The sequence below is a fragment of the Mytilus galloprovincialis genome, chromosome 10 (assembly GCF_965363235.1).
Source record: "Mytilus galloprovincialis chromosome 10, xbMytGall1.hap1.1, whole genome shotgun sequence".
Classification (NCBI taxonomy): Eukaryota; Metazoa; Mollusca; class Bivalvia; order Mytilida; family Mytilidae; genus Mytilus; species Mytilus galloprovincialis.
In genome coordinates this window covers 49,842,382-49,863,750 of record NC_134847.1, presented here as the reverse complement: position 1 = coordinate 49,863,750, position 21,369 = coordinate 49,842,382, and the positions used below count along the sequence as shown (strand labels likewise).

The 21,369-nt window shown below is 31.1% G+C and overlaps 1 protein-coding gene across 1 annotated transcript; it reads left to right on the top strand.

The window, feature by feature from the left end:
* The first annotated feature begins 11,959 nt into the window (after positions 1-11,959).
* On the top strand, positions 11,960-19,223 carry LOC143047738 (heat shock 70 kDa protein 12B-like). Its single transcript, XM_076220969.1, has 5 exons — positions 11,960-12,373; positions 12,883-12,975; positions 15,276-15,500; positions 16,382-16,535; positions 18,023-19,223. The coding sequence occupies exons 1-5, from the start codon at positions 11,993-11,995 to the stop codon at positions 18,469-18,471; spliced, it is 1,302 nt and encodes a 433-aa protein (XP_076077084.1). The 5' UTR covers positions 11,960-11,992; the 3' UTR covers positions 18,472-19,223.
* Positions 19,224-21,369: the final 2,146 nt, after the last annotated feature.

Genomic DNA, 21,369 nt, shown 5'->3' with positions numbered 1-21,369 from the left:
AAATTTTGAAAATGGTGGATTGAACCTGGTTTTATAGCGCTAAACCTCTCACATGTATGACAGTCTCATCAAATACTGTCATATTTACAACGATGCGTGAACAAAACAGACATAATAGGTAAAATTGTCAAAATATGGGTACACATAGCAGTCAAATGTTAAAACTAATTAGTACTAATATTGATATAACAAAAACACCACTATGATATTTTAGAAGTATCTCATTGATATTAGAACTAATAGCATTTGTATATTTATATATATAAGAAACACACAGCACTTCAAATTTTTCACGGACATAAACGTTTGCTTCTAACTAACTTCTGAATGTATATTTAGACTAAATTGTTGTTTATATTTGAACAAAAAGTTTTAAAGTTAGTATTTTTTTAATTTTTCGTTGCCGAAAACAACATTTTCCGCATGGAATGTCTGCATATTTACAATTGATATTAGACAATATCGCTATGTGATATAAGAAAAGTTTTTACCGATTCGCTTCTTCCATAGACTGAATATAAATGAATTTTAGAAATATAGGACTAGTTCGAATACTGGATTAAAAGCATACGTCTGAACTTTAAAATATCATACTTCGATGTACTCCTAGCAAACTAGATCATGGAAATCAAAATGTAAACCTTGTTGTACATTATACACATTTTATTTCTGTTTACTCTTACTGCAGGTAAGTTAACAGTGATTTTTTTATTAAAGATTTAATATTTCTAAAAGTTCTTATTTTACCAAAACATAATTTATAGGAGAAAATACCCTGCAATCTTTGTTATGAATCGTACAAAATAATTGAAATTTTTTATCTGGGTAAAATCTGAGGACGCTTTGCTTTTAACCTTGCCCATAATAAATTTAGTATACTCGTTCCAGTTGAAATAAATGCTTTCAGAGTGAATTTAGAGCTAGTTATTACCTTAAATTGTAGCTGTAATGTTCACACATTACGTGTTTATAAAAGCACAAATTGCATATTTTTAGCTAAATCATTCTATAAGATTATGGGATTTCAGATTTGAAATCCATTTTATAGAGGGAGTCTATCTAAATAGTGATATATGCAAAAATAATATTTATGTCTTATACGTTTAAATGAATAGTTTGAACAAATTCCGATAAGAAAGTATCATGACCTAACTAAGATACATGTATCTTGTCTTAGGGAGGGAAAATCCTACTATATCAAAAATTGACTTGGATTCTAACAAAATTCTCAATATTATTAAGATGCTTGATTAACAACATACATGTGTTTGTTAGGTTTGGATGTCGTGTATTTCAACAAACATTTATTCTGTTCAGTACTTACAAACATAATTTCACGTAAAATTTCATTGCATACAGGAAAATAACCATCACTGGAAGTTAACCTACTTTTTTTCCCTGTGTATAAGCTTTAGTAACCATGTAACCTCAAGTTTCCATTTTTATTTTAAAGAAACACCATGATGCTTTGAAACACCCAAGATATATGTGAACGACTCAGAAATATGTTACTGCATTGTAGAAAAAAATCCGACAACTGTCAAATTCAAATGGAATAATTTTTCGACCCTTTTTCGTATTCAACCGGGTGTGAGGTACTATGATTTGGTGGTATTTAACCTTAATACAGGACCATTTTAGTAAGAAACAAAAGAAGTAAGAAGTGTATCCTCTACCTTTACTTTTCTTTATATAGATGATGTTTTCTCACTAAGTAATTTAAAATTACTGACTTTGTTTTATGCATCTATCCAATCGAACTAAAGATAAGGGATACAACAGATACAATAAAGCATTTCTCAAGTCTTGACTACCATCTAGAAATCGACAATGTGTGTAAGTTGAAAGCAGATCTGTCTATCCCTCCAGATCACCCGAGGTCATCCCAGATTTTGGTTGGTTCATGCTGCCCAGTTTTTAGTTGTCTATGTTGCTTTTTCGTAGTTTTTTTAATTTGTAGGTCTTTTTCCTTTGTAACCATGTCAGTTTATTTTTCGACTTATGAACTTTTCATGTTCCTTTGGTCTCTTTCATCTATCTTTTACAGCTGAAATTTGAACAATGTAGGATTTAGTTGCATGTCTATTTCAAAGTAGAGATATAACGTAATCAAAATGCTCTCACGTGAGTTTTTGTATGGTTTTTGAATCTGCAAATAAAGAACTCATGAATGTACCAACCAAATAATTTAGAATAATGTTCATTTGAAATGAACAATAGTTTTCAGTGTAACGAATCAGATAAATATTTCCCGGTAAAAAAATCATATTGCAAAATTTCAAAAACGAGTGATGCTAATTTGAATAGCGGCCATATTGCCTCATCCGGACGACAGCAATTACAAAAGGATTACATGTCCCTACAATCATGACAATAAACTCCCAAATATACCAATATGTATATGATGAAATCTTATAACAAATTTCGTCAATTATAATTTGAAACATTGAAAAAATTTGGTTTTATTCGTTTTCAAATCGGAAGTTTATATACAATTACTGAAATTCATAAACAGCAAGAATTTGCAAACAGATACAGATAAAAACAAAAGTATTTTCATGATTTGTCCACACATTAGAAGCTTAATTTTCAGGGTAAAAATAATTTAGATAGCCCCTATTGTCATTACTTTTTCGGTCATATCTATTGAAATTAAGGTAATTTTATGTTAACCTTGACACAAAAGGTCGAGTTATTTGCTTCTTCTCAAAATTATACATACTTTGTGTATATATCTGCTAAAGAAAGTATTCAAAGACACGTTAGTATTATATCTTAAACGTAAAAAAATCTTGATTATCGGCAAACTTGATATAGCTTGCATTTTTAGCAAAGGAAGGAAGTTAAAATTAACAGGGCAGGTCAAGACAAAATCCTTGACATATAAGTGTGAAAACTTTTAAATTGTGGTATCTTCAAACTTTAAAATCTTTGAAATATTTTATAAACTCGCACTTGAACATTCTTTTCTATTTTCCACCCAAGAAAAATCAATGAGTTTTTTTTAAATCTTTAGTGGTAGAGGACCTTCAGTCCTACTCTTCTGAATTTCCATGGCTGTAACTTAGCTATAGTTGTATGGCTCATTTTGAAACAGTCTCAGTAAGGATGTCGGAACAATTTTAAGTCTGATTTTGTGAATAAGTTTAACTGATGAAATCTGAAGTTAAAATCATTTTTAGAAATTGATCCCGTATTAACAATTTTTCTAACCAGTGCACAGGTTTGGTTTAAAGATTTAAATCTTCCTTTAAGTTCTTTTTTAAAATTTTTTTTATTTCGATTACTTTTTAACTGTTTTAATTTGTTGTATATATGTCTTGTAAAAAACTACAAAAAATATGCAAAAACACTTGCATATTGTTTAAGTCCTTCAAGTTGATATCTCAACAGCCAATCTTTGTAGAAAACCAAACAGTTAGCAATACCTTATTTAAAATAAAAACCTGAGTCTAGCTGAAAATTACAAATCAACTATAAAGATAAATGATTGTCATTATTAACGAATAGGTTGACTGATATTGTATGTTAACATGATGTCTAAGACCCATTGGTGCCCTTCTGGTATTTTTACTCTTTGGTTAGGTAGTTGTCTCTTTGGCACATTCCCCATTTCCATTCCCTTTTTTATGTTAAAAGAGAAGCGAAATATATCAAAGTGACATTCTATAATGAGTATATTTAAAAGGGACATTCAGTTCTGTGTTTGTATTTTAATTCATGAGATGTATGTTTTCACGATCCTTGTTCTCGAGCCACAATAGTGGTATATTCTTACTCCTAACCGATTGCATTCTATTCTCTTTGGAGACATACAAATGATTATGGACTCTCGTAGAAGAATATGGTTACGTTCTACGGAGACCATATGTATTCGAATTATTAATCGCGCTTCAATTTTGTGCTGATGCAATTTCTTCTAAAAAAATGCAGTTGTTATGTTTATTCCTAATTGTTTAAAACATTGGTAAACTACTAATATAATACATGTCTTAGTTTTTAATGATGTTTATTCAACAACAGTCGACAGGAGATAATATGAAAAATGTTTGAATGTTAACCGTCATAGTGAAAACAAAGATGTCTGTATGGCATTAAACGGACTTAACAAATTGTTAATTTAAAATAAGACATTGCCACAACTATTTTGGAAATAAAGAATAAAGCTTGTTTAAATATTAATTTAATCACTTGGCCATATAATGATAGTATCAAAATGAAAGATATGGTAATGCGTGTACACAACGGTAGCAAACAGATAGGTTTAAACAAAATAGATCACAATCTCATACCTATTGTTAAACTACTAATACTCAAATCAGATAAATCCATAACTGTTGGAATTATATAATCTGTATGAGATATCATGCCGTGTACAGATTAAAACATTAAACTCAACGCTGAGATGGACAAATTTGAAATCAAATGTGCGTAAAGTATCATAACGAAATAATTATTCAAAGATTTTAATTACCTGTGTGTCAATAATTATTGTTGTTATCTCTGTACTGATGTAATGCATTGGCTTTATGAGAATAAAGATATATATCAACCGAATCTAGTGTTTAATCTTCAAAGTGGTAGTATTGACGTATATATGGTCTTAAAGGGGCACTAGGTATGAGATATGTAAAAAAATCTAATTTATCATGTTTTTGCTCAATCATTTAATGAAATGTAGGAGATAATAATTCGCTTTCAGCAGCTAGTATGGTTCAATTTTGTCAAAATAACCTAAAAACATTGATTACGAATAATTCACTTGCAAGTGAGTTTGACAAATCAATAGATATGAAACTATTGACATAAAGAGAGGTTTACTCAAGAATTTTTGTATGTGTTGCAAATAATGAAAATTTGTCTCGTTATATAATATTGATGAAATTCAATCTGGCGGATTAGCTAATAGTTTGTAGGCGAGCTGGAAAAGAAAGTACTGATACTCCTTCCACAGTTTCTTGTGAGAGATTTACAAAATTGCAGTAAATAAGTAAAAGAGGGACGAAAGATACCAGAGGGACAGTCAAACTCAAACTGACAACGCCATGGTTAAAAATGAAAAGGACAAACAGACAAACAATAGTACACATGAGACAACATAGAAAACTAAAGAATAAACAACACGATCCCCACAAAAAAATAGGGGTGATCTCAGGTGCTCCGGAAGGGTAAGCAGATCCTGCTCCACATGTGGCACCCGTCGTGTTGCTTATAAGATATCAAATCCGGAAAATAGTCTTCTCTATGGTCGGGTTGTTGTCTCTTTGACACATTCCCCATTTCCATTCTCAATTTTAATTCGGTAGGTCACATTTATGAAAGGGAATGGGATTGTAGTTACGACGTAAGGAACTTATCCGATTTCAATTGTGAAACGGTCTTATATAGTGTAAATATCTAATCTGTTTTGTCGCTTTGCCTTAACGTCCTGTCATTTCTTATTTATGTTATGTGCAGGTGCCTTTATGTCCTGATACTGCATCTTTGTGCTATGTCAAATTTGTTATTTGTTTGGTCAAACAATTGTATGATATGTCATTGCTGAACTTTGTTGTGTGCAATAGGCATTACATTATGCTGTAACTACTATATATTAAGTGAATACCTCCAAACTTTATAATCAACCACCTTTACATTCTTTCATATCTTTTCTATTTTGTATCTATTCTTCCTTTACGTAAGTCAGTTAATAATTGCGTCCTGTCTCAAATGTGATTGTTATTCTGAATGTTCTAAACGTTTTGTTTTGATACATCTTTGTTCTATGAAAACCTCATGATATTATAGTCTAACGGCTTTATGTTGTGTTTATATATATGTCTCTCCAGTGAAAAACCTAATACATCATGGTATAGTTCATACACGTTTTGCCGAACAACTGATACTCTCTGTTAGCATTCACTACGTAATTTGCACATGCCTTTTACATTATGTTAAAAGATGTGCAAACAGCTTATCATTTTGTGCAAACATCGTTAACGTTATATGCAAACGTTTGTCATTATTTGGACTTTTATAGCTGACTACGCTGTTAGGACCTTGCTCATTGTTGAAGGCTGAACGGTGACATTTAGTGGTTAATTTCAGCGTCATTTTGTCTATTGTGAATATTTGTATAACACAACATTTTTTTGTCTACAATCATTTAAATAATCTTTATTTTGAAAGGATGGATACACTTATTGGCACTGTATGTCATGCATTATTGATATATACAAGTTGTTTCTTTTTAAAGTTATGTATTGATACTTCATTTAGACATGTTTATTCCATGATATACATGTATCTAATTTTATGTGAATTATTATCTCCAGTATGACCTGGTAGACGCGTTATACTATCTCTAATAACTCCGTACACTCTTTTTTTTTTATCTAATTTATGTGCATTATAACATAAGTTTTAAAATGATATGATAAAAAGAATAAATAACACATAGTGACATATATAAATTTATTATCACTGAAGATTAAGAGAAGTATAAAACCATGATAACGAGAGCTTAAAGGAGGCACTCTTACAATAATTTCACAGTGCATTTAGTACTAGATACGAAACAATTCTACACATGCATACAAATTTTTACAGACTGATATGCATATTCAAGTAAATAAATACCTGTGTGACAATTGTAACCAACAAGAATATGTCATTATCTAATATAATACGAAAGAGATCAGCTGTTCTTCATTTCTTGTCATATAATGACATTAGATATACTTCACAGGGAGTAGAAGAATAGTTCCTTAGTGCATAAGCGGGTAACAGACATAAACGTATATATTTTAGTGGCGGATCCAGAACTTTTCATAAAGGGGGGGGGGGGCGCTGACTGACTGACTGTCCTGCTAACGTCATGCTTCAGTGATTCCCTATATAATTACCACAAATTGTTCCACAAAAAGGGCAGGGCAGAGCCCCCTGGTTCCCCCTAAAAGTATGTATTTTTCATTGCAGTATTAAAATAATTAAAAAACAAAACAACCTCTTAGAGAATAAAAGATTTGAAATTTAAAAATCTCCAAAAGTGTTATTGTGTTTTTTTTGTTGTTTTTTTTTCTTTCATGTAAGGAACTTTTTGTAAAGCTCAATTACATAAACAATTTACTTTAAGTATCTGAAGTATCTAAATAGACATGCTAAAGACTGAACGTTTTGGGTTGTAATTAAGACATTTTGGACATGGTTTGTGCATTCAAGCACTAAATACCTGTACTGTTTCAAATAATATAGAAACTTCGAAGGTTTTTTTATTTTTCTGTTGTAACAATGTGTCTTGGCTGATGATAGTGTTTTTATTGACAGATCGTTCTTTTGTTTTCAAACATATTTCTAGAGACTAATTATCGATAAGATATCTAATCACGAGTACAAATGAGAAATAAAACAAAGATCCCGGTACGTCCTTCAAATATACCTATATTGTATAGTCAGCTTTAGTTGATTCCAAATTGAAAAAAAGCAATTCAAATGACATTTGGTTTCCATTCGTTTAATGTGGTTTGGCTCTTGATTTGCATTTTGATGAGGGACTTTCGATTTTGGTTTTAATTGGAGTTTGATTTTTTTTAAATTCATATTTTTTGTTATTTTCAAACATGAAAACATACTGCCTGATTAATAACAATTTACGAAAAACAAATACGAAAATCAAAATTAAATGTAGCTAGTGTATAATGTAGTTGCCGTAATTTTGACTATGGTCGTCCCAGGAATAGATTACCTTAGCCGTATTTGGCACAACTTTTTTGGAATTTTGGATCCTCAATGCTTTTCAACTTTGTACTTGTTTGGCTTTTCAACTAATTTGATTTGAGCGTCACTAATGAGTCTTATATAGACGAAACGCCCGTCTAGCGCAGTAAATTATAATCCTGGTACCTTTGATAACTGTTAAGTGAAACATATGCACACAAAACAATTTCATTATGACCGGCTATATATACACAAATAGATATTTACATAACTTTTAGAGACTTTAAATATTCCAATGAAATCTCCGAAAAAGAGAAATAACAATTTGTTTATCTAATGCATCAACAGCACCTTTATAGAATGATTAACGCCAACAATTGAAAGCCACTCCTGTATAATTACTGAAGCACACCTGAATAGAAGTGTGATCTAAAGTAATCGTAAACTACTAGTAAACTAGCAGAAACTATGTCTATAGCTAGGATTACATTTATACTCACGATTACAGCTGACGAAAAACAAAAGGTCTTCTCAAAATATAAAAAGAATAAACATAATTGAGATTCATAGTAAAATTAAATGATTTTTTTTATCTCGTCAATAATAATTTTCGAAGGCACACTCGTGCAGATTTTTTTTAATTCTCTACTGGAGTGCTCATTACCTACTTAATAGTGTGTGATATGTTTGTTTTTTAATTTTCTACATTTCCTCTGCATATTCCAAGTGTCAATACTGGATATATGTTCGGATATATTTTGTCGCAGAGTAAATAAAGGCTCTGTCGGGAAAGGTAATTCTTATCCTATATTTCCCATCAATAATTGTTGCTGGTGCCTTAGACATCCGCATTCAACATAACATATCCCGTCTTCGTTCAATATTATAACTTCGGTATAAATACAATTACAATGAATGTGTCCTAAGAAATACTGTTCTTGTTGATCCGTTATCGGCCACCAACCATCTGTCGATAACCGTTCTGCAAACGGATATTTTGGTAATTTCTGCCAACTATTCAAAGACGGAAAATGAATAAGTCTGTTATGTTTCATAGAGTCGGTAAATATGTATGTGTTCATAGTTTGTTGTTGAAGTTTGACTAGGATATTTTCCTGATATTTCCATTCGCTTTACAAATGTGGGCGGTATATAGTAGGAGTCATACATAATTATACGATTATACTTTTGTATCCGCAACTACTCCTTACCTGACATAATTATTGTGTGATTTTTTTTCAACAATTACGTTTAAATGTTGCCAAATAATGTTTACAGTATTTTTCTACTGGTTATGTTGTTAACGATACAGGTAGTAAATTTCGTGTTGAATATCACTTCATTATATATTATCCTAATATCCTAATAAAATATAAAAAATACTTCGTTATACGTCTAATGTGTTTAATTAAGATCTTAGTAGTATTCGTGTGCATTCAAATATATATATATACACGGAAAGTGAATTTTTATCTAAAAGGAGGTAATATAGTTGTATTTGATAACATTTAACAACTTTATTTCTTGAGAAATATAAAAAAAATCATCGTTTAATAATATTGTTTGTTTGCTTTTAATCTAAATATGTTCACAAACATCCGTGTACTTGCAAAATGACAAGCTGACTGCTTTAAGAATATTTAAACACAGTTCTTGTGGTCTATACATTAAGTTACGTTTACTTTTTTTAAACAAGGAAACGATGTAAAAGGGCAATTAGAATCAATAAGTCGGACTCCAGCATGATAAAAAAGGGACGAAAAAAAAAAAATCCCAAAAAACTACACAAGGAAATATAGAGTTCATTTCTCCATGACGATTTGAAAATCAACTGATTTTGACGAATCATGTTATATTATAACGGTAACATTGAAATTATTGAGACCTCAGACAATAAAGATAACTTGACAAACCACAATCTAAAATTGAATCAAGTTGACGCTAACGATTGTCAAAAATTAACATTTAGGATCACTTATAACAACAAGGGCCTGTATATGTTAGGAAAAATATATATCTGATTCATATTTCATTGCATTGAGAGATATTAGTTTTTTAGAACAATTTATAGTAACAAAACTAATTGACATGTGTCAATTAGACAAGTTGTCGCAGCAAGCTACAATTGTAAGATGGTCGTTTAGGGGAAACTGATAGGAAGAAAATCTAGACAAAAAATACAGACAGCTATCATTGCAGAATTTGCAAGTCACAGACCTTTCAAACCAGTTCTGATCGGAAAAGATGAGAAGAAAAAAATAACTTTCTTAAATTTTCCTTTGCCAACAAATGTCTCGATGGCGTCAATATCTATCATAAATTAGTTCAATCGAGAATGCAATATCTCCCCATTTTAAAGAGCAGTCTGTCCTTCTTTCTTAATTGTTAACGCCAATTTCATCAGTACTTAAAGTCATGCTTCAAAGTTATTTTGAAACTGCGCATTCTAGAGTTGGCGTGAATTGGATGTGGACACTAAAAAATTCCACAGATCTTTTAGAGTCCTTACAATCTAAGACTCTTTCATCGTGCAATATATTAAAGCGTTTGACAATTCCACACGATACAGTATTCCCATTCTAAACTTAAAAGGTAGTACCTCTGTGTTTCTAAAAGAAAAGGCAAACGCACATACAAGTATCTTGTCTTAGGGAGGGATAAATCCTACTTTGTAACAAATCACACTGATTCAAACAATAAATTCTCTAAAACTGACATTATTTACATTTTTTATTTCTTAATTGACAACATATTTGTTACGTTTGGAAGACTTGTATTGAACAAACTATCGACATTCCAATTGTAACCAATTGTGTTTCTATACTTGCCGACTTGTTCCTTTGTTCCTATGAGGCTGACTTCATACAGAAACTTTTTATGACACGTTAGGAAGAAGTAAGCAATATACTTTAACTTTACTTTCCACTACACAGATGATGTTCTCTCACTAATAAATAAAAAAAATTGGTAACTATGTTAAACACATCTAACCAATCGTGGTACAGATACAGTAAAGTCTGTCGCATATCTTTACTTACATCTAGAAATTGACAGTGTGGGTCGGTTTAAAACAAAACTTTACGACAAGAGAGATGATTTCTGCTTCCCAATTTTGAGCTGTCCATTTCTATGTAACATTCAAGCTGCCCCAGCATACTCCTAATTCATACGATATTCCCTGTCTTGTATTTCTTATCATGATTTCCTTGAGAGAGGGTTGCTGCTCACAAGAAACTCATTGAACCTAGAGTTCAACATGGTGAAGTTGAAATCATCCCTTAGTAAATTTTACGGACGCTATCACGAGTTGATTGACCGTTAAGGAATATCTGTTTTACAGATGATATTGGATATGTTCCTTGTGTCGTGACTACAATCCCGTTCCTTTTCATGGGTGTTACCTATCTATAATACAATTTTTCTGGTTTGTAATATCATGAGTAAAACGACGGGTGCTGTTTAAACAATGGCGTTGTCCATTTATTTCGATCTATGAGTTTGAATGTCCCTCTAGTATATTTCGCCCCTATTTGTTTTAATCCAGACACTTTGTTAAATTAAAACAAAAATATCTTACTTTGGTCTATTTAAGTTGTAAATTTTGAACGATGTATGAAAAAACATGTGCCGAATTAGTTTTCTACCATTTTTTATCAACTTGGAACATTTGTGTTCACTTAAGGTAGATTAATGGTAAACCACCATCTTGGATTGTGCAATCGCAGCACAAAGGCGGTCTAGTCATATGCCCAAATCTGCAAATTTGGAAACAGTTTTGTAATTTATTATATTATCCAAAATATTTATACAAATATCATATTTTGAGATTTTAAGATTCATTTTTTCAAATAAGTCATTAAAGGGAAGACAACTTTTTTTGGAAAAATATATACTAGACTGATATGGAATTTTAAATTTTTATTTTTTGTCGGTGACACCATGTTTTCTTTTGATTTTCTGAAAACATATTGTAAAACCTATACTATCACAATTTATTTCAAAATTCTATCTCATAGAAAAATTTTTATGCACACAAATGTGTATTTCATGAACAATCTAACCAAATTTATGCAATTTTCAACGACTCATGGCTGGGAAAATTGCACAGTGACACATACTTTTCATTATATTTTTGTAAAAAGCATAGTAAAATCTTCATTTAGGCAAAGTATAAGACGATTCTATCTGAGAAAAGTATATACTTATGATCTACCTTAAATCAGTGGTGTTTATGTTCGGAACAAAAATGGACCTACCGAAATTTCTCCTTCTTCTCTATTTACAGTTCAAATAAGTAATGGAATCTGAATCTGCTAAAGGAGTAACCATTGACGGTGATAAAGATAATGAGCAGACTTCTCCGCAAAACAATTATTTATTTGTGGCTGCTATTGACTTTGGTACATCATATTCTGGTTATGCATGGTCATCAAGAAATGATTACAAAAATTACCTGGAAGGAAAAGAAGCGGAGCCTAAAATATACGCCAATCAACCATGGAACTCAGGTGGTAAAGGTTTTTTCTCTGAGAAAACTCCAACTTGTTTGCTGATAGATGCTGATAGAAAGTTGGTTGCTTTTGGATATGATGCTGAAAATAAGTACGCTGATTTGTCGCAAGAAGGAAAACATTCAGATTACTACTTCTTTCAAAGATTTAAGATGAATTTACATGAGGTTAGTTCTACATGTTCTATACAGCGAACCATCCACAATAATTAGTCTTCATATACTAAGACTGGAACAATAACTAACGCTTCCATTGCAGTAATACTTTAACAAACCTTTGAAAGCTCTGTTATTTTGATGTTTGTTTTTTTCTGTTTTAACGTTGATATTCAGATATTTATATATCTTTAAATTGACTTTAAAATTTTTAGATTGAGTGCAAATTTGATGGAGATAAATTCAACAAAGCGCGGCGGAACTAGATATAGAAGTATACATGTAAACAGTTATCTTCAATTTGAAAAATATCCTTTTACTCAGTCTGCGACTCATTAACTTTTTTCTTTCTTGTTAAAACTGATTAAAAATTAAGAAATCACTGGAAAACAACGAAAAAAGTAGGATTCTATGCATACATTTTGAGATATTGAACAGGTTGGTCATTATGTGATGTATATATCAGTCTATTGTATTCAAATTGCAGTGTCACCTAAAAGTTGTATTTAATTCTTTTACAGGGATTTCAAATTGAAACGATTGACAGAATATTAAGGAGTGTATTTTTGAAAGAATTATTACCATTCGCTAATCATGGAAGTACTGATTTCTCGGTAAGCGCTTAAACTTTATACAGCTTCTTACTAGTAAGTAATTTTGTTTGGCGGGACATTGTTTTAATCGTATGCTTTCAAAGAGGTTTGATAAATTACTTCTTAATAAAGAAGATGAGGTATGATTGTCTTTGAGACAAAACACCATAAGAGACCAATAAACTTATCATAGATTCCAGGATTAAAATTTTATGTTTACGCCAGATGTGCGTTTCGTCTACAAAAGACTCATCAGTGACGCTCGAATAAAACATGTTTCAAAGGCCAAATAAAGTGGGGAAAAATTACACAGAAACTAGCAACTCTAGTCCCTGTACGGCTTTCAACAATGAACAAAGCCCATACCGCATAGATAGCTATAAAAAGCCCCAAAAAGACAGATGTAAAACAATTCAAACAAGATAAACTGACGTTAGAACTGATTCTGACATTTCTACATAAAAACAAATGCTGGCAGATCTAACTAATTCTGACAGTACTACATTAGAACTGATCATAAAAGTTCCATTTTTAGAACAATGTTAGACAGTTATATATATATCCATATAGGTATTTGTTTAATGTATTTGATAACATTAGGTAAGTTAAGTAAGTTGCTTATTTTATGAATTGGTCCGTTGTTCTGTATATGTATTTGTTTATCTTTCCTTAAATTTTCTTTTTTTATTTTAATTATATTTTTGTTTCATTATTTTATCTATACAGTTTTAACTAACATATCTTGGTATATCATCTATATGTTTTATCATAACTAAGGGTGTACTTAGATGAGGTTTAGGCATTTGTGTCAGACATTCGTACTTTATGTTGTTTTCTCCATCAATACAGGATAAAACATTTTCCCCATAACCCCCTTTTTCTTTTTGTTTCATGTTAGACTTCAAAAACACATAAAAGTTCAATTGTCAAAACTTAAGCTAATTTTTTATTTCGTTTCTTTCAATTTGAGACCCAAATAATACAAATGCAAATATAAGGTAAAAGTCCAAGTCAGTCTTTTCCAAAATCAAATGTTTAAAAAAGGAGCTCCTTAACATATTAATATGCTTAGTTTACCTTCTTCCTTTTCTAAACTTCTGACTTAAAAATTCTTGATTTTTTTTAATTTCACATAACTGTACTTTATTAGTATTGTTAATTTTATAAATTGATAATTTTCATTTTGATTACAATTTATAAATTGAAATCGCACCATGTTTGCATATTTTCCAACTAATTGAACATTATCATAAGAAAATATGTTTTTGCATTTGTAAAAAAATAGTTGAATTCAGGGAATTATAACAGAATCTAAACATTCATTCATGAATGTAATAAGGTTAGCTATTTATTCCATGATTCAAATGAAATATAACTTACAAGGGAAATCCAGCCAATTGTACCTATTCTAAATTGATCTGTCCCATTCCCCCGCTATATTATCAGATTATTACAGGGCATTTTTCATATCGCATGTATTATCAGCCCTAGGTTCAATATCAGCCCAAGAGCCGCATGGCTCGAGGGCTGATATTGACCGAGGGCTGATAATACAATGCGATATGAAAAAAGACATGTTATGATCTTTTTATCATATGCTTCGACAGTAGAGAAAAATAACAGATTCAGATATTGATCCTTTTACACGGTTTCCGAAAAGAAGTTCAATGAGTAAAAAGTCCACGGACGTCGGACCCAAAATTTGATACATTCAATATCAAATTTTTCTATCATATGCCCCAACAGAGAAAAAAACACATTTCAATATGGACGAATCGACAAAAAAATAATTCAACAATATACATAATGAACATTGTTTGGAAAAGTCAACTTTTTTAAAGTAGCTTTTCAAATTATGTTTCAAAAAAATTTTAAAAAATGCATTTATGTATAATTTGCTTGGGTTTTTTTATTTTATTATTTAACTCAATATACTTTTTAGTATTCAACTAATTGTTTTGTACACTACTTTGTTATGTTTTTCACTGAAAACGTAGCATTGATATGTATTTTCCGGAATTTGCCGAGTATCACCGGAATGCCATGTGATAACGTTACGGAAAGGCATGTGATAACAATCGAAGCATGTGATAAACTTTTCATATCAGTCCTCTAAGCACCAATTCGAAAAATTTGGAATGTACTTTAATTTAATGCTATTATCATACGGTAAAAATCATATATTACTAAGCCTAAGTATATGATAAGAATCAATATCAATAAGAAAAAATGGAACACATAAAATGAAAATGGACAAATGAGTAACTGCAAAAGAATAATTTAGATTTTCTTAATTCTGTTTGACCCTTCATTTCTTTAAGTTTAAAAGCAAAGAAATGATGGCTACCGAGATGAACGGAAAACAGCTTCCTGCTTTTGAAGTATTTGCTATGTCGATTAAAGCACTAGTTGATCATCTGATGACAATGTTTCCAAATAAAGGGAACACGGCATCACTAAAAGTTGACGACATAAAATGGATTTTAACCGTTCCTGCCATATGGAGTGAAAAGTCCAAGCAGTTTATGAGGAGGAGTGCAGTAAAAGTAAGTCGATATCTAGATCTGTAGTGTTGACATGTTACTAGAATAAACATGTACAAATCAAGGTAGGAGACTGGCACAGTGTATATTCAAAGTTGTCATTTTCTTTTAAGCTTGTGACATATTTGTATCTAACTATGGATTTGAAAGAAAAAAATATTTATTTAATATTAATTGACTGTAATTTCGATGTTTGTTCAGGATCATGATACTATAAGAATATTCGCTGTGATTTTTGGAGCTAAGGGAGAGTCTTTATATAAATTTTGAAAATATATCGTCTAATTCTTAATTTTCCGAAAGAGAAATAATCATTGCCTTGCTTTCCATTCATTGTAAATTAATGGAAAAGTTAACGACATATAGAGTTTTTTGTTCCTGTAGATTATTGAATAAAATGAAGAAAAATGTGTGCCAAAGAAAGGAGAAATACAATTCATAACAAACTAGTAGAAGGAATCGAACATTAAAACCTTTTGTCCCTTTATTATCCGGTTCAAAAGAGCTTCAATGTGACTTTGGGATGAAAACAGCGACAAAAGAGTTGTCCCTTTGCTTTTTTTTGTGACCTTATTTTTGTGGCTGTGCATGAACAGATTTTGTGCCATAGGTGGATATTCGTTGTTTATTCAATGGATCGTTGATCTTACTGTAAAATATGATGTTCATTGCACAATCCAGCGTGACCAGTAATTAGGATCCTTCAAGGTGTTACACATCCTAACGATTACTGTCCTGTCTATTTAAATAAATTGTATATTGAATTTAAGTCCATAAGACATGTTGAACGGAAGGATTTTAAAATTATGCATTAACACTTTAAGTATTAAACGAAATGTGAGTATGTCGATGAAGAGCTTAAAGTACCTACTTTACATTTGCAGGCTGGCATCCCAAACAACAATCTCTCGATAGCACTAGAACCAGAATGTGCATCTGTATATTGTCAACATCTAAGTACAGATCATTTGTATGGTGCAAGAAATGAATACTCCATGAAAGAAACAGGACAAAAATATGTAGTCGTCGACCTTGGAGGTTTTCTTTTATAAGTTGAAAAGTCTTTGTGTTCATCTTTCTGATACTAAAAGTGTACATTCGGCTTTGAGTGAAAAATTATAACAACACAATATGAAAGAAATTATACTTTATTGATTAGTTAAGTCCAGTTGATTCATTATTATTGTTGTGATTTCAATTTTCATACATTTCGTGTGAAAAGGTTAACAACGCATTTAAATGTTAAACCAAATAATTATTTTCTATAGGTATGTAAACAGACTTTTTCAAATTCACGAGATCAAATTTACACGAACATGGAATGTTTCCTCAGGCCACACAAATTAGTACCCAAAAAAATAAACGAACCCACAGTAGATGAAAATGATAAATAAAAATAGAAAATTAATAACCTTTATTCCTCTTATATAGCTCTAATTTGGTATCTTGATTTGGCAAAAATGTTGGTCCTTTTTGTTGTTTATTAGTCATGCCAATGTGGAAATACGCATCTTATCCAGTAAAATAAGTTTCGATGTCAGTAGTAGTTTATATGCATCATCTTTTTCCTTTTCTTTTATAGGACAGTTTTTTTTATTCGTGTCATATACTCTAAATTGATGAGGTTGAGATTACAAATAATGAACAGTTATGTTTTAAGGCAACGCAGAAAATGATCATTATAATCATGAGATCGACGATATTTTCTATGAAAATAAAACCTAAAAATAAAAACGTTCATCGGAGGGTACGAAGACCTTGTTGATAAATATTCCTTCTCAACTTCACACATAATACACAACGGTCTTATTCATCGTCTTCATAACGTGTTATAGTACTATTTTATTTGTCTTTATGAATATTACTTTTACATGTTTGTCTGTTTTTGTGTTATCTATTTGACGTGGCTCTGTACTTATAAATCCCGTCATTGTTCTATGATATTTTTGGTATTCTTGTCATTCATTTTTGCTAATGTAATCTGTCTATATGCCTTTTTTGTGTTTCTGTGTAACATATAACATATAACATGGCTCCCTACTTTTATATCCCGGCATTGTTTTATAATAATTTATGTATTTTTTTATTTTATATTTTTGCAAACATGCTTTATCTCTTTGACTATTTGTGCTTCTTTCTTATATATGACGTGGCTTTTTACCTATATTTCTGTCATTGTGTTATTTCGCCATTGTAAATGTTTGTTTATACATTTGTTTGTTTTATGGTGATTGAGATAATTACACAATGTTGACTTTTAACCGCTAATTTTGACATTTTTACCTATTATATCTCTTTGTTTTGTTCACACATCGTTGACAATACAATTGGATTTGATACGACTGTCACACAAGTGAGAGTTTTAGCTAGCTTTTAAACCAGGAATATTCAACTATTTTTTACATTAGAATACACCTGTTCTATGTCAGGAATATGACAGTTATTGTCCATTCATTTGATGTGTTTAAGCTTTTGATATTGCCGTTTGATTAAATACAAAATGACATCTTATTAACATGTTTCAGGTGGAACTGCAGACATTGCAGTGCATGAAAAGATTGAAGGCAACAAACTAAAAGAGATACATCGATCTACAGGAAGCAACTGTGGTGGGACATCTGTTGATGCTGCATTTCTTCAATTCATGGATACAACATTTGGAAAACCGGTGCTAGAGACCATGAAAAAACAATATCCCGAATCTTATCTTGACTTGATGAGAGAATTTGAATCCAAAAAGAGAACCGTTAAATGCGATGAGACCGATACAATCCGAATGTCATTACCAATGGCTGCCCTATCGAAACTGTGTTCACAGATCCATGACAAAAGCATTGAAGATGTTATACTTTCATCCAGACACACGGAAAAGGTTTCCGTTAAAACAGATAAATTAAGGATTAAATCTGAAATATTTGTTGAGTTTTTTTATGCCAACAATAAAAAAAAATCATTAGCCTACTCGATCACATAATGAAGAACAAAAGAGTTGCTGAGGTAGAAGATATATTGTTGGTTGGTGGTTTTGCTGAATGCACCATACTTCAGCATCATGTCCGGGATAAATTTCCGACAAAAAGAGTGATTGTGCCATTTGACTGTGGTTTGTCGGTATTGAAAGGTGCTGTCATTTATGGATTTGATCCCTCTTATATCGCTTTAAGAATTATTGGGCACACGTACGGTGTCGATGTAGCTGTTCGTTATGATGATTCTACACATGATTTGGAACATATGTTTGAATATAATGACATGATGTACAGCAAAAGCGTTTTTAAAACAATAATAGAGCAGGAAACGGAGGTGTCAGCTGATACAAAGGTCACGCGTGAATACCGAACGATTAGAGAATTCCAGGAACGCTTGACAATAGACATATATGTAACACGAAATCCAACTCCACGCTATGTTGACGAACAAGGTTGTCTTCTGCTCGGCAAACTGTTAGTTGATATTCCAAATCCGACGAAGGAGAAACGCATTTTTAACGTTGATTTTATTTTTGGGAATACGGAAATGAGCGTTGCAGCAGTTGATCGTGAATCGGGAGAAAAATTTGAGACACAATTTGAAATATTCACAGATGTTTGAGGACATACAAACCTATATATACGACTAAACGTACATTTTTAATTAGGGAACATAACACTGAGATTTAGTGATAAATGATAAAATATACAAACCTGTCTCATAAAAGTATATATTACTACTCAGATATTATTAAATTATACAAAATAAATATTGTACAGTTTTAAATTATACTCTTGTTTGTTTGAATGCAGATAAGTGTTAATCAATGGATATAATCCGTTTTGGAACAGAGACATATAAGTCGTGGTTAGATAAAATCAGGCGATCCATTGATTGTAGATCCGGCCTAAAAAATGATTGTTGTTTTTGTTTAGAAAGTATGCTCTTTACCGGAACTTCAATAAAGTGCACACACTGTAATTATATTCGTGATTGAATTAAATGTAAAAGGTCATTCAGATCAAGGTGCTATCAAAGGTATCAAATAAGCTTAATATTATCAATGAAGCCTGAAAATAATCTAAAAGTTGAATGAATTCTGCCAGATAGACATGTTCTCTTCACAATGTGTTAATATATCACGTAGAATTGAATCTTTGTTTATGGTATCTTCATCAGTTAAACTAACTGATGATAACTGATCTATTATACGAAATCAATTCCAAAAGGACCCTATGCATCATAAAATCAGTTCAGATTCCTCACAAAGTTATACATGTTGCTTTTAGAATCTATGAAACTGATATCATTACAAAAAAACTACTTTATTCTACGAACCCAATTAAAAATACTGTTGTTAAAGCAATTACTGAACCATGCATGATACATGTAATGAGAACAACGGTCGTATGGGTAGGTGGTAAATTCAGTACATTATGCATAAGTTAACAAGATATGAAGTTTTTAAGTCTTGTATCTTATTAAATATGTAGTTTTGTACAAATAAATGACGCCACCGATACCCACAGTTTAGCAAGCATATAATTCGTATTCTGTTAATATTTGTAATGTCGAAGTCATGCCAAAATATGTATATGTTAGGTAAGATGCACCTATTATCACAGCTAAATCATTTTCAAATAAACACATGGATGTAATGCGGTAGTATACAGCCATGTTTAAAGGTTTTTGATTGATCCAATTTTGCACCAAGTCACAGCGAAGTTTTGAAACATACAGGAATAACAATTCTAAAGTATTACTGTAAGCTCTAACGGCTAATTCAAAAACGATAGAGTTTTTGTGTTTTTTTAACTTAAAGAATTCACGGAATATTTTTTACTGCACAAATTGTTAGATTTTGTAAATATTTTATTAAAAAAACAGTTTTGTGTGAAGAAAACTATAGGGAAAACGGTACTTTTTATTCTGCCATAGGCGCCAATATTAACATTTTCTAAATTTAACACTTTTTCCGATAAAAACCTGGATAAAACAGTTACATGTTGTGTTAGTACTTTATTATTGTGTTTTAAAAATTAAAGCCAAATATTATCATGACCAACTTCCGACGGAGCTTGTTTATGTTACCCATGCCCCACGTTATTTTGCACCAAATTTATGAAATTTTGCAAGTCTTTTCGAATAATTCTCTAGAAAATATTTCAAAAGGTTTCAAAATTTATATTGTAAATATACACACTGCAGTTATTCATAGATAAATTTAAAAAATATATATTGTAACCTTACATCGAATCACAGCGCTCCTAATTTGACTTCCTTCACCTGCCTTGGGTACACAAAAGGCCATCCTAATGCAGGGAAAATTAAATACTACCGTTTTCCCTATACAATAAAGTTTCATAAAAGATGACAAGAGTTGTCCCTCTTGTATAATGTTTTAACAAACGTCCAACTACGGAATCCGGTTAATGTCAGGTAATTCAATTCGTTTTAACGACTAAGTAGCTCGTGAGAACGACATACCTAACTTGTTTTATTGACCTAACTAACTCGTTATAACAACTTAGATTACTCGTTATAACAAAAAGGCTAACTTTTTATACCGCTTAATGGGTGACGAATGAAAATCAGCATCATTAGCAATCATAAAATTACCAAGTAATATTTGAAAAAAGTTGAAATTGATTAGTACGTGTCTTATGGTCAAACGTACGGAAGCCGTAAAGGGACACACAAAAAAATTAGAAAATATTTTTTTTTAATTCGAGATCACGATAAAACATCACCGTTTTACCGAGATCTCCATATAAAATATATCGTCATCTCGATAAAAAGAAATTGTTATATCGAGATCTCGGATTATTATATCTTTATCTCGATTTATCATATCGAGATCTCGGATTATTATATCGTTATTTCGATTTATTGAAACGATATT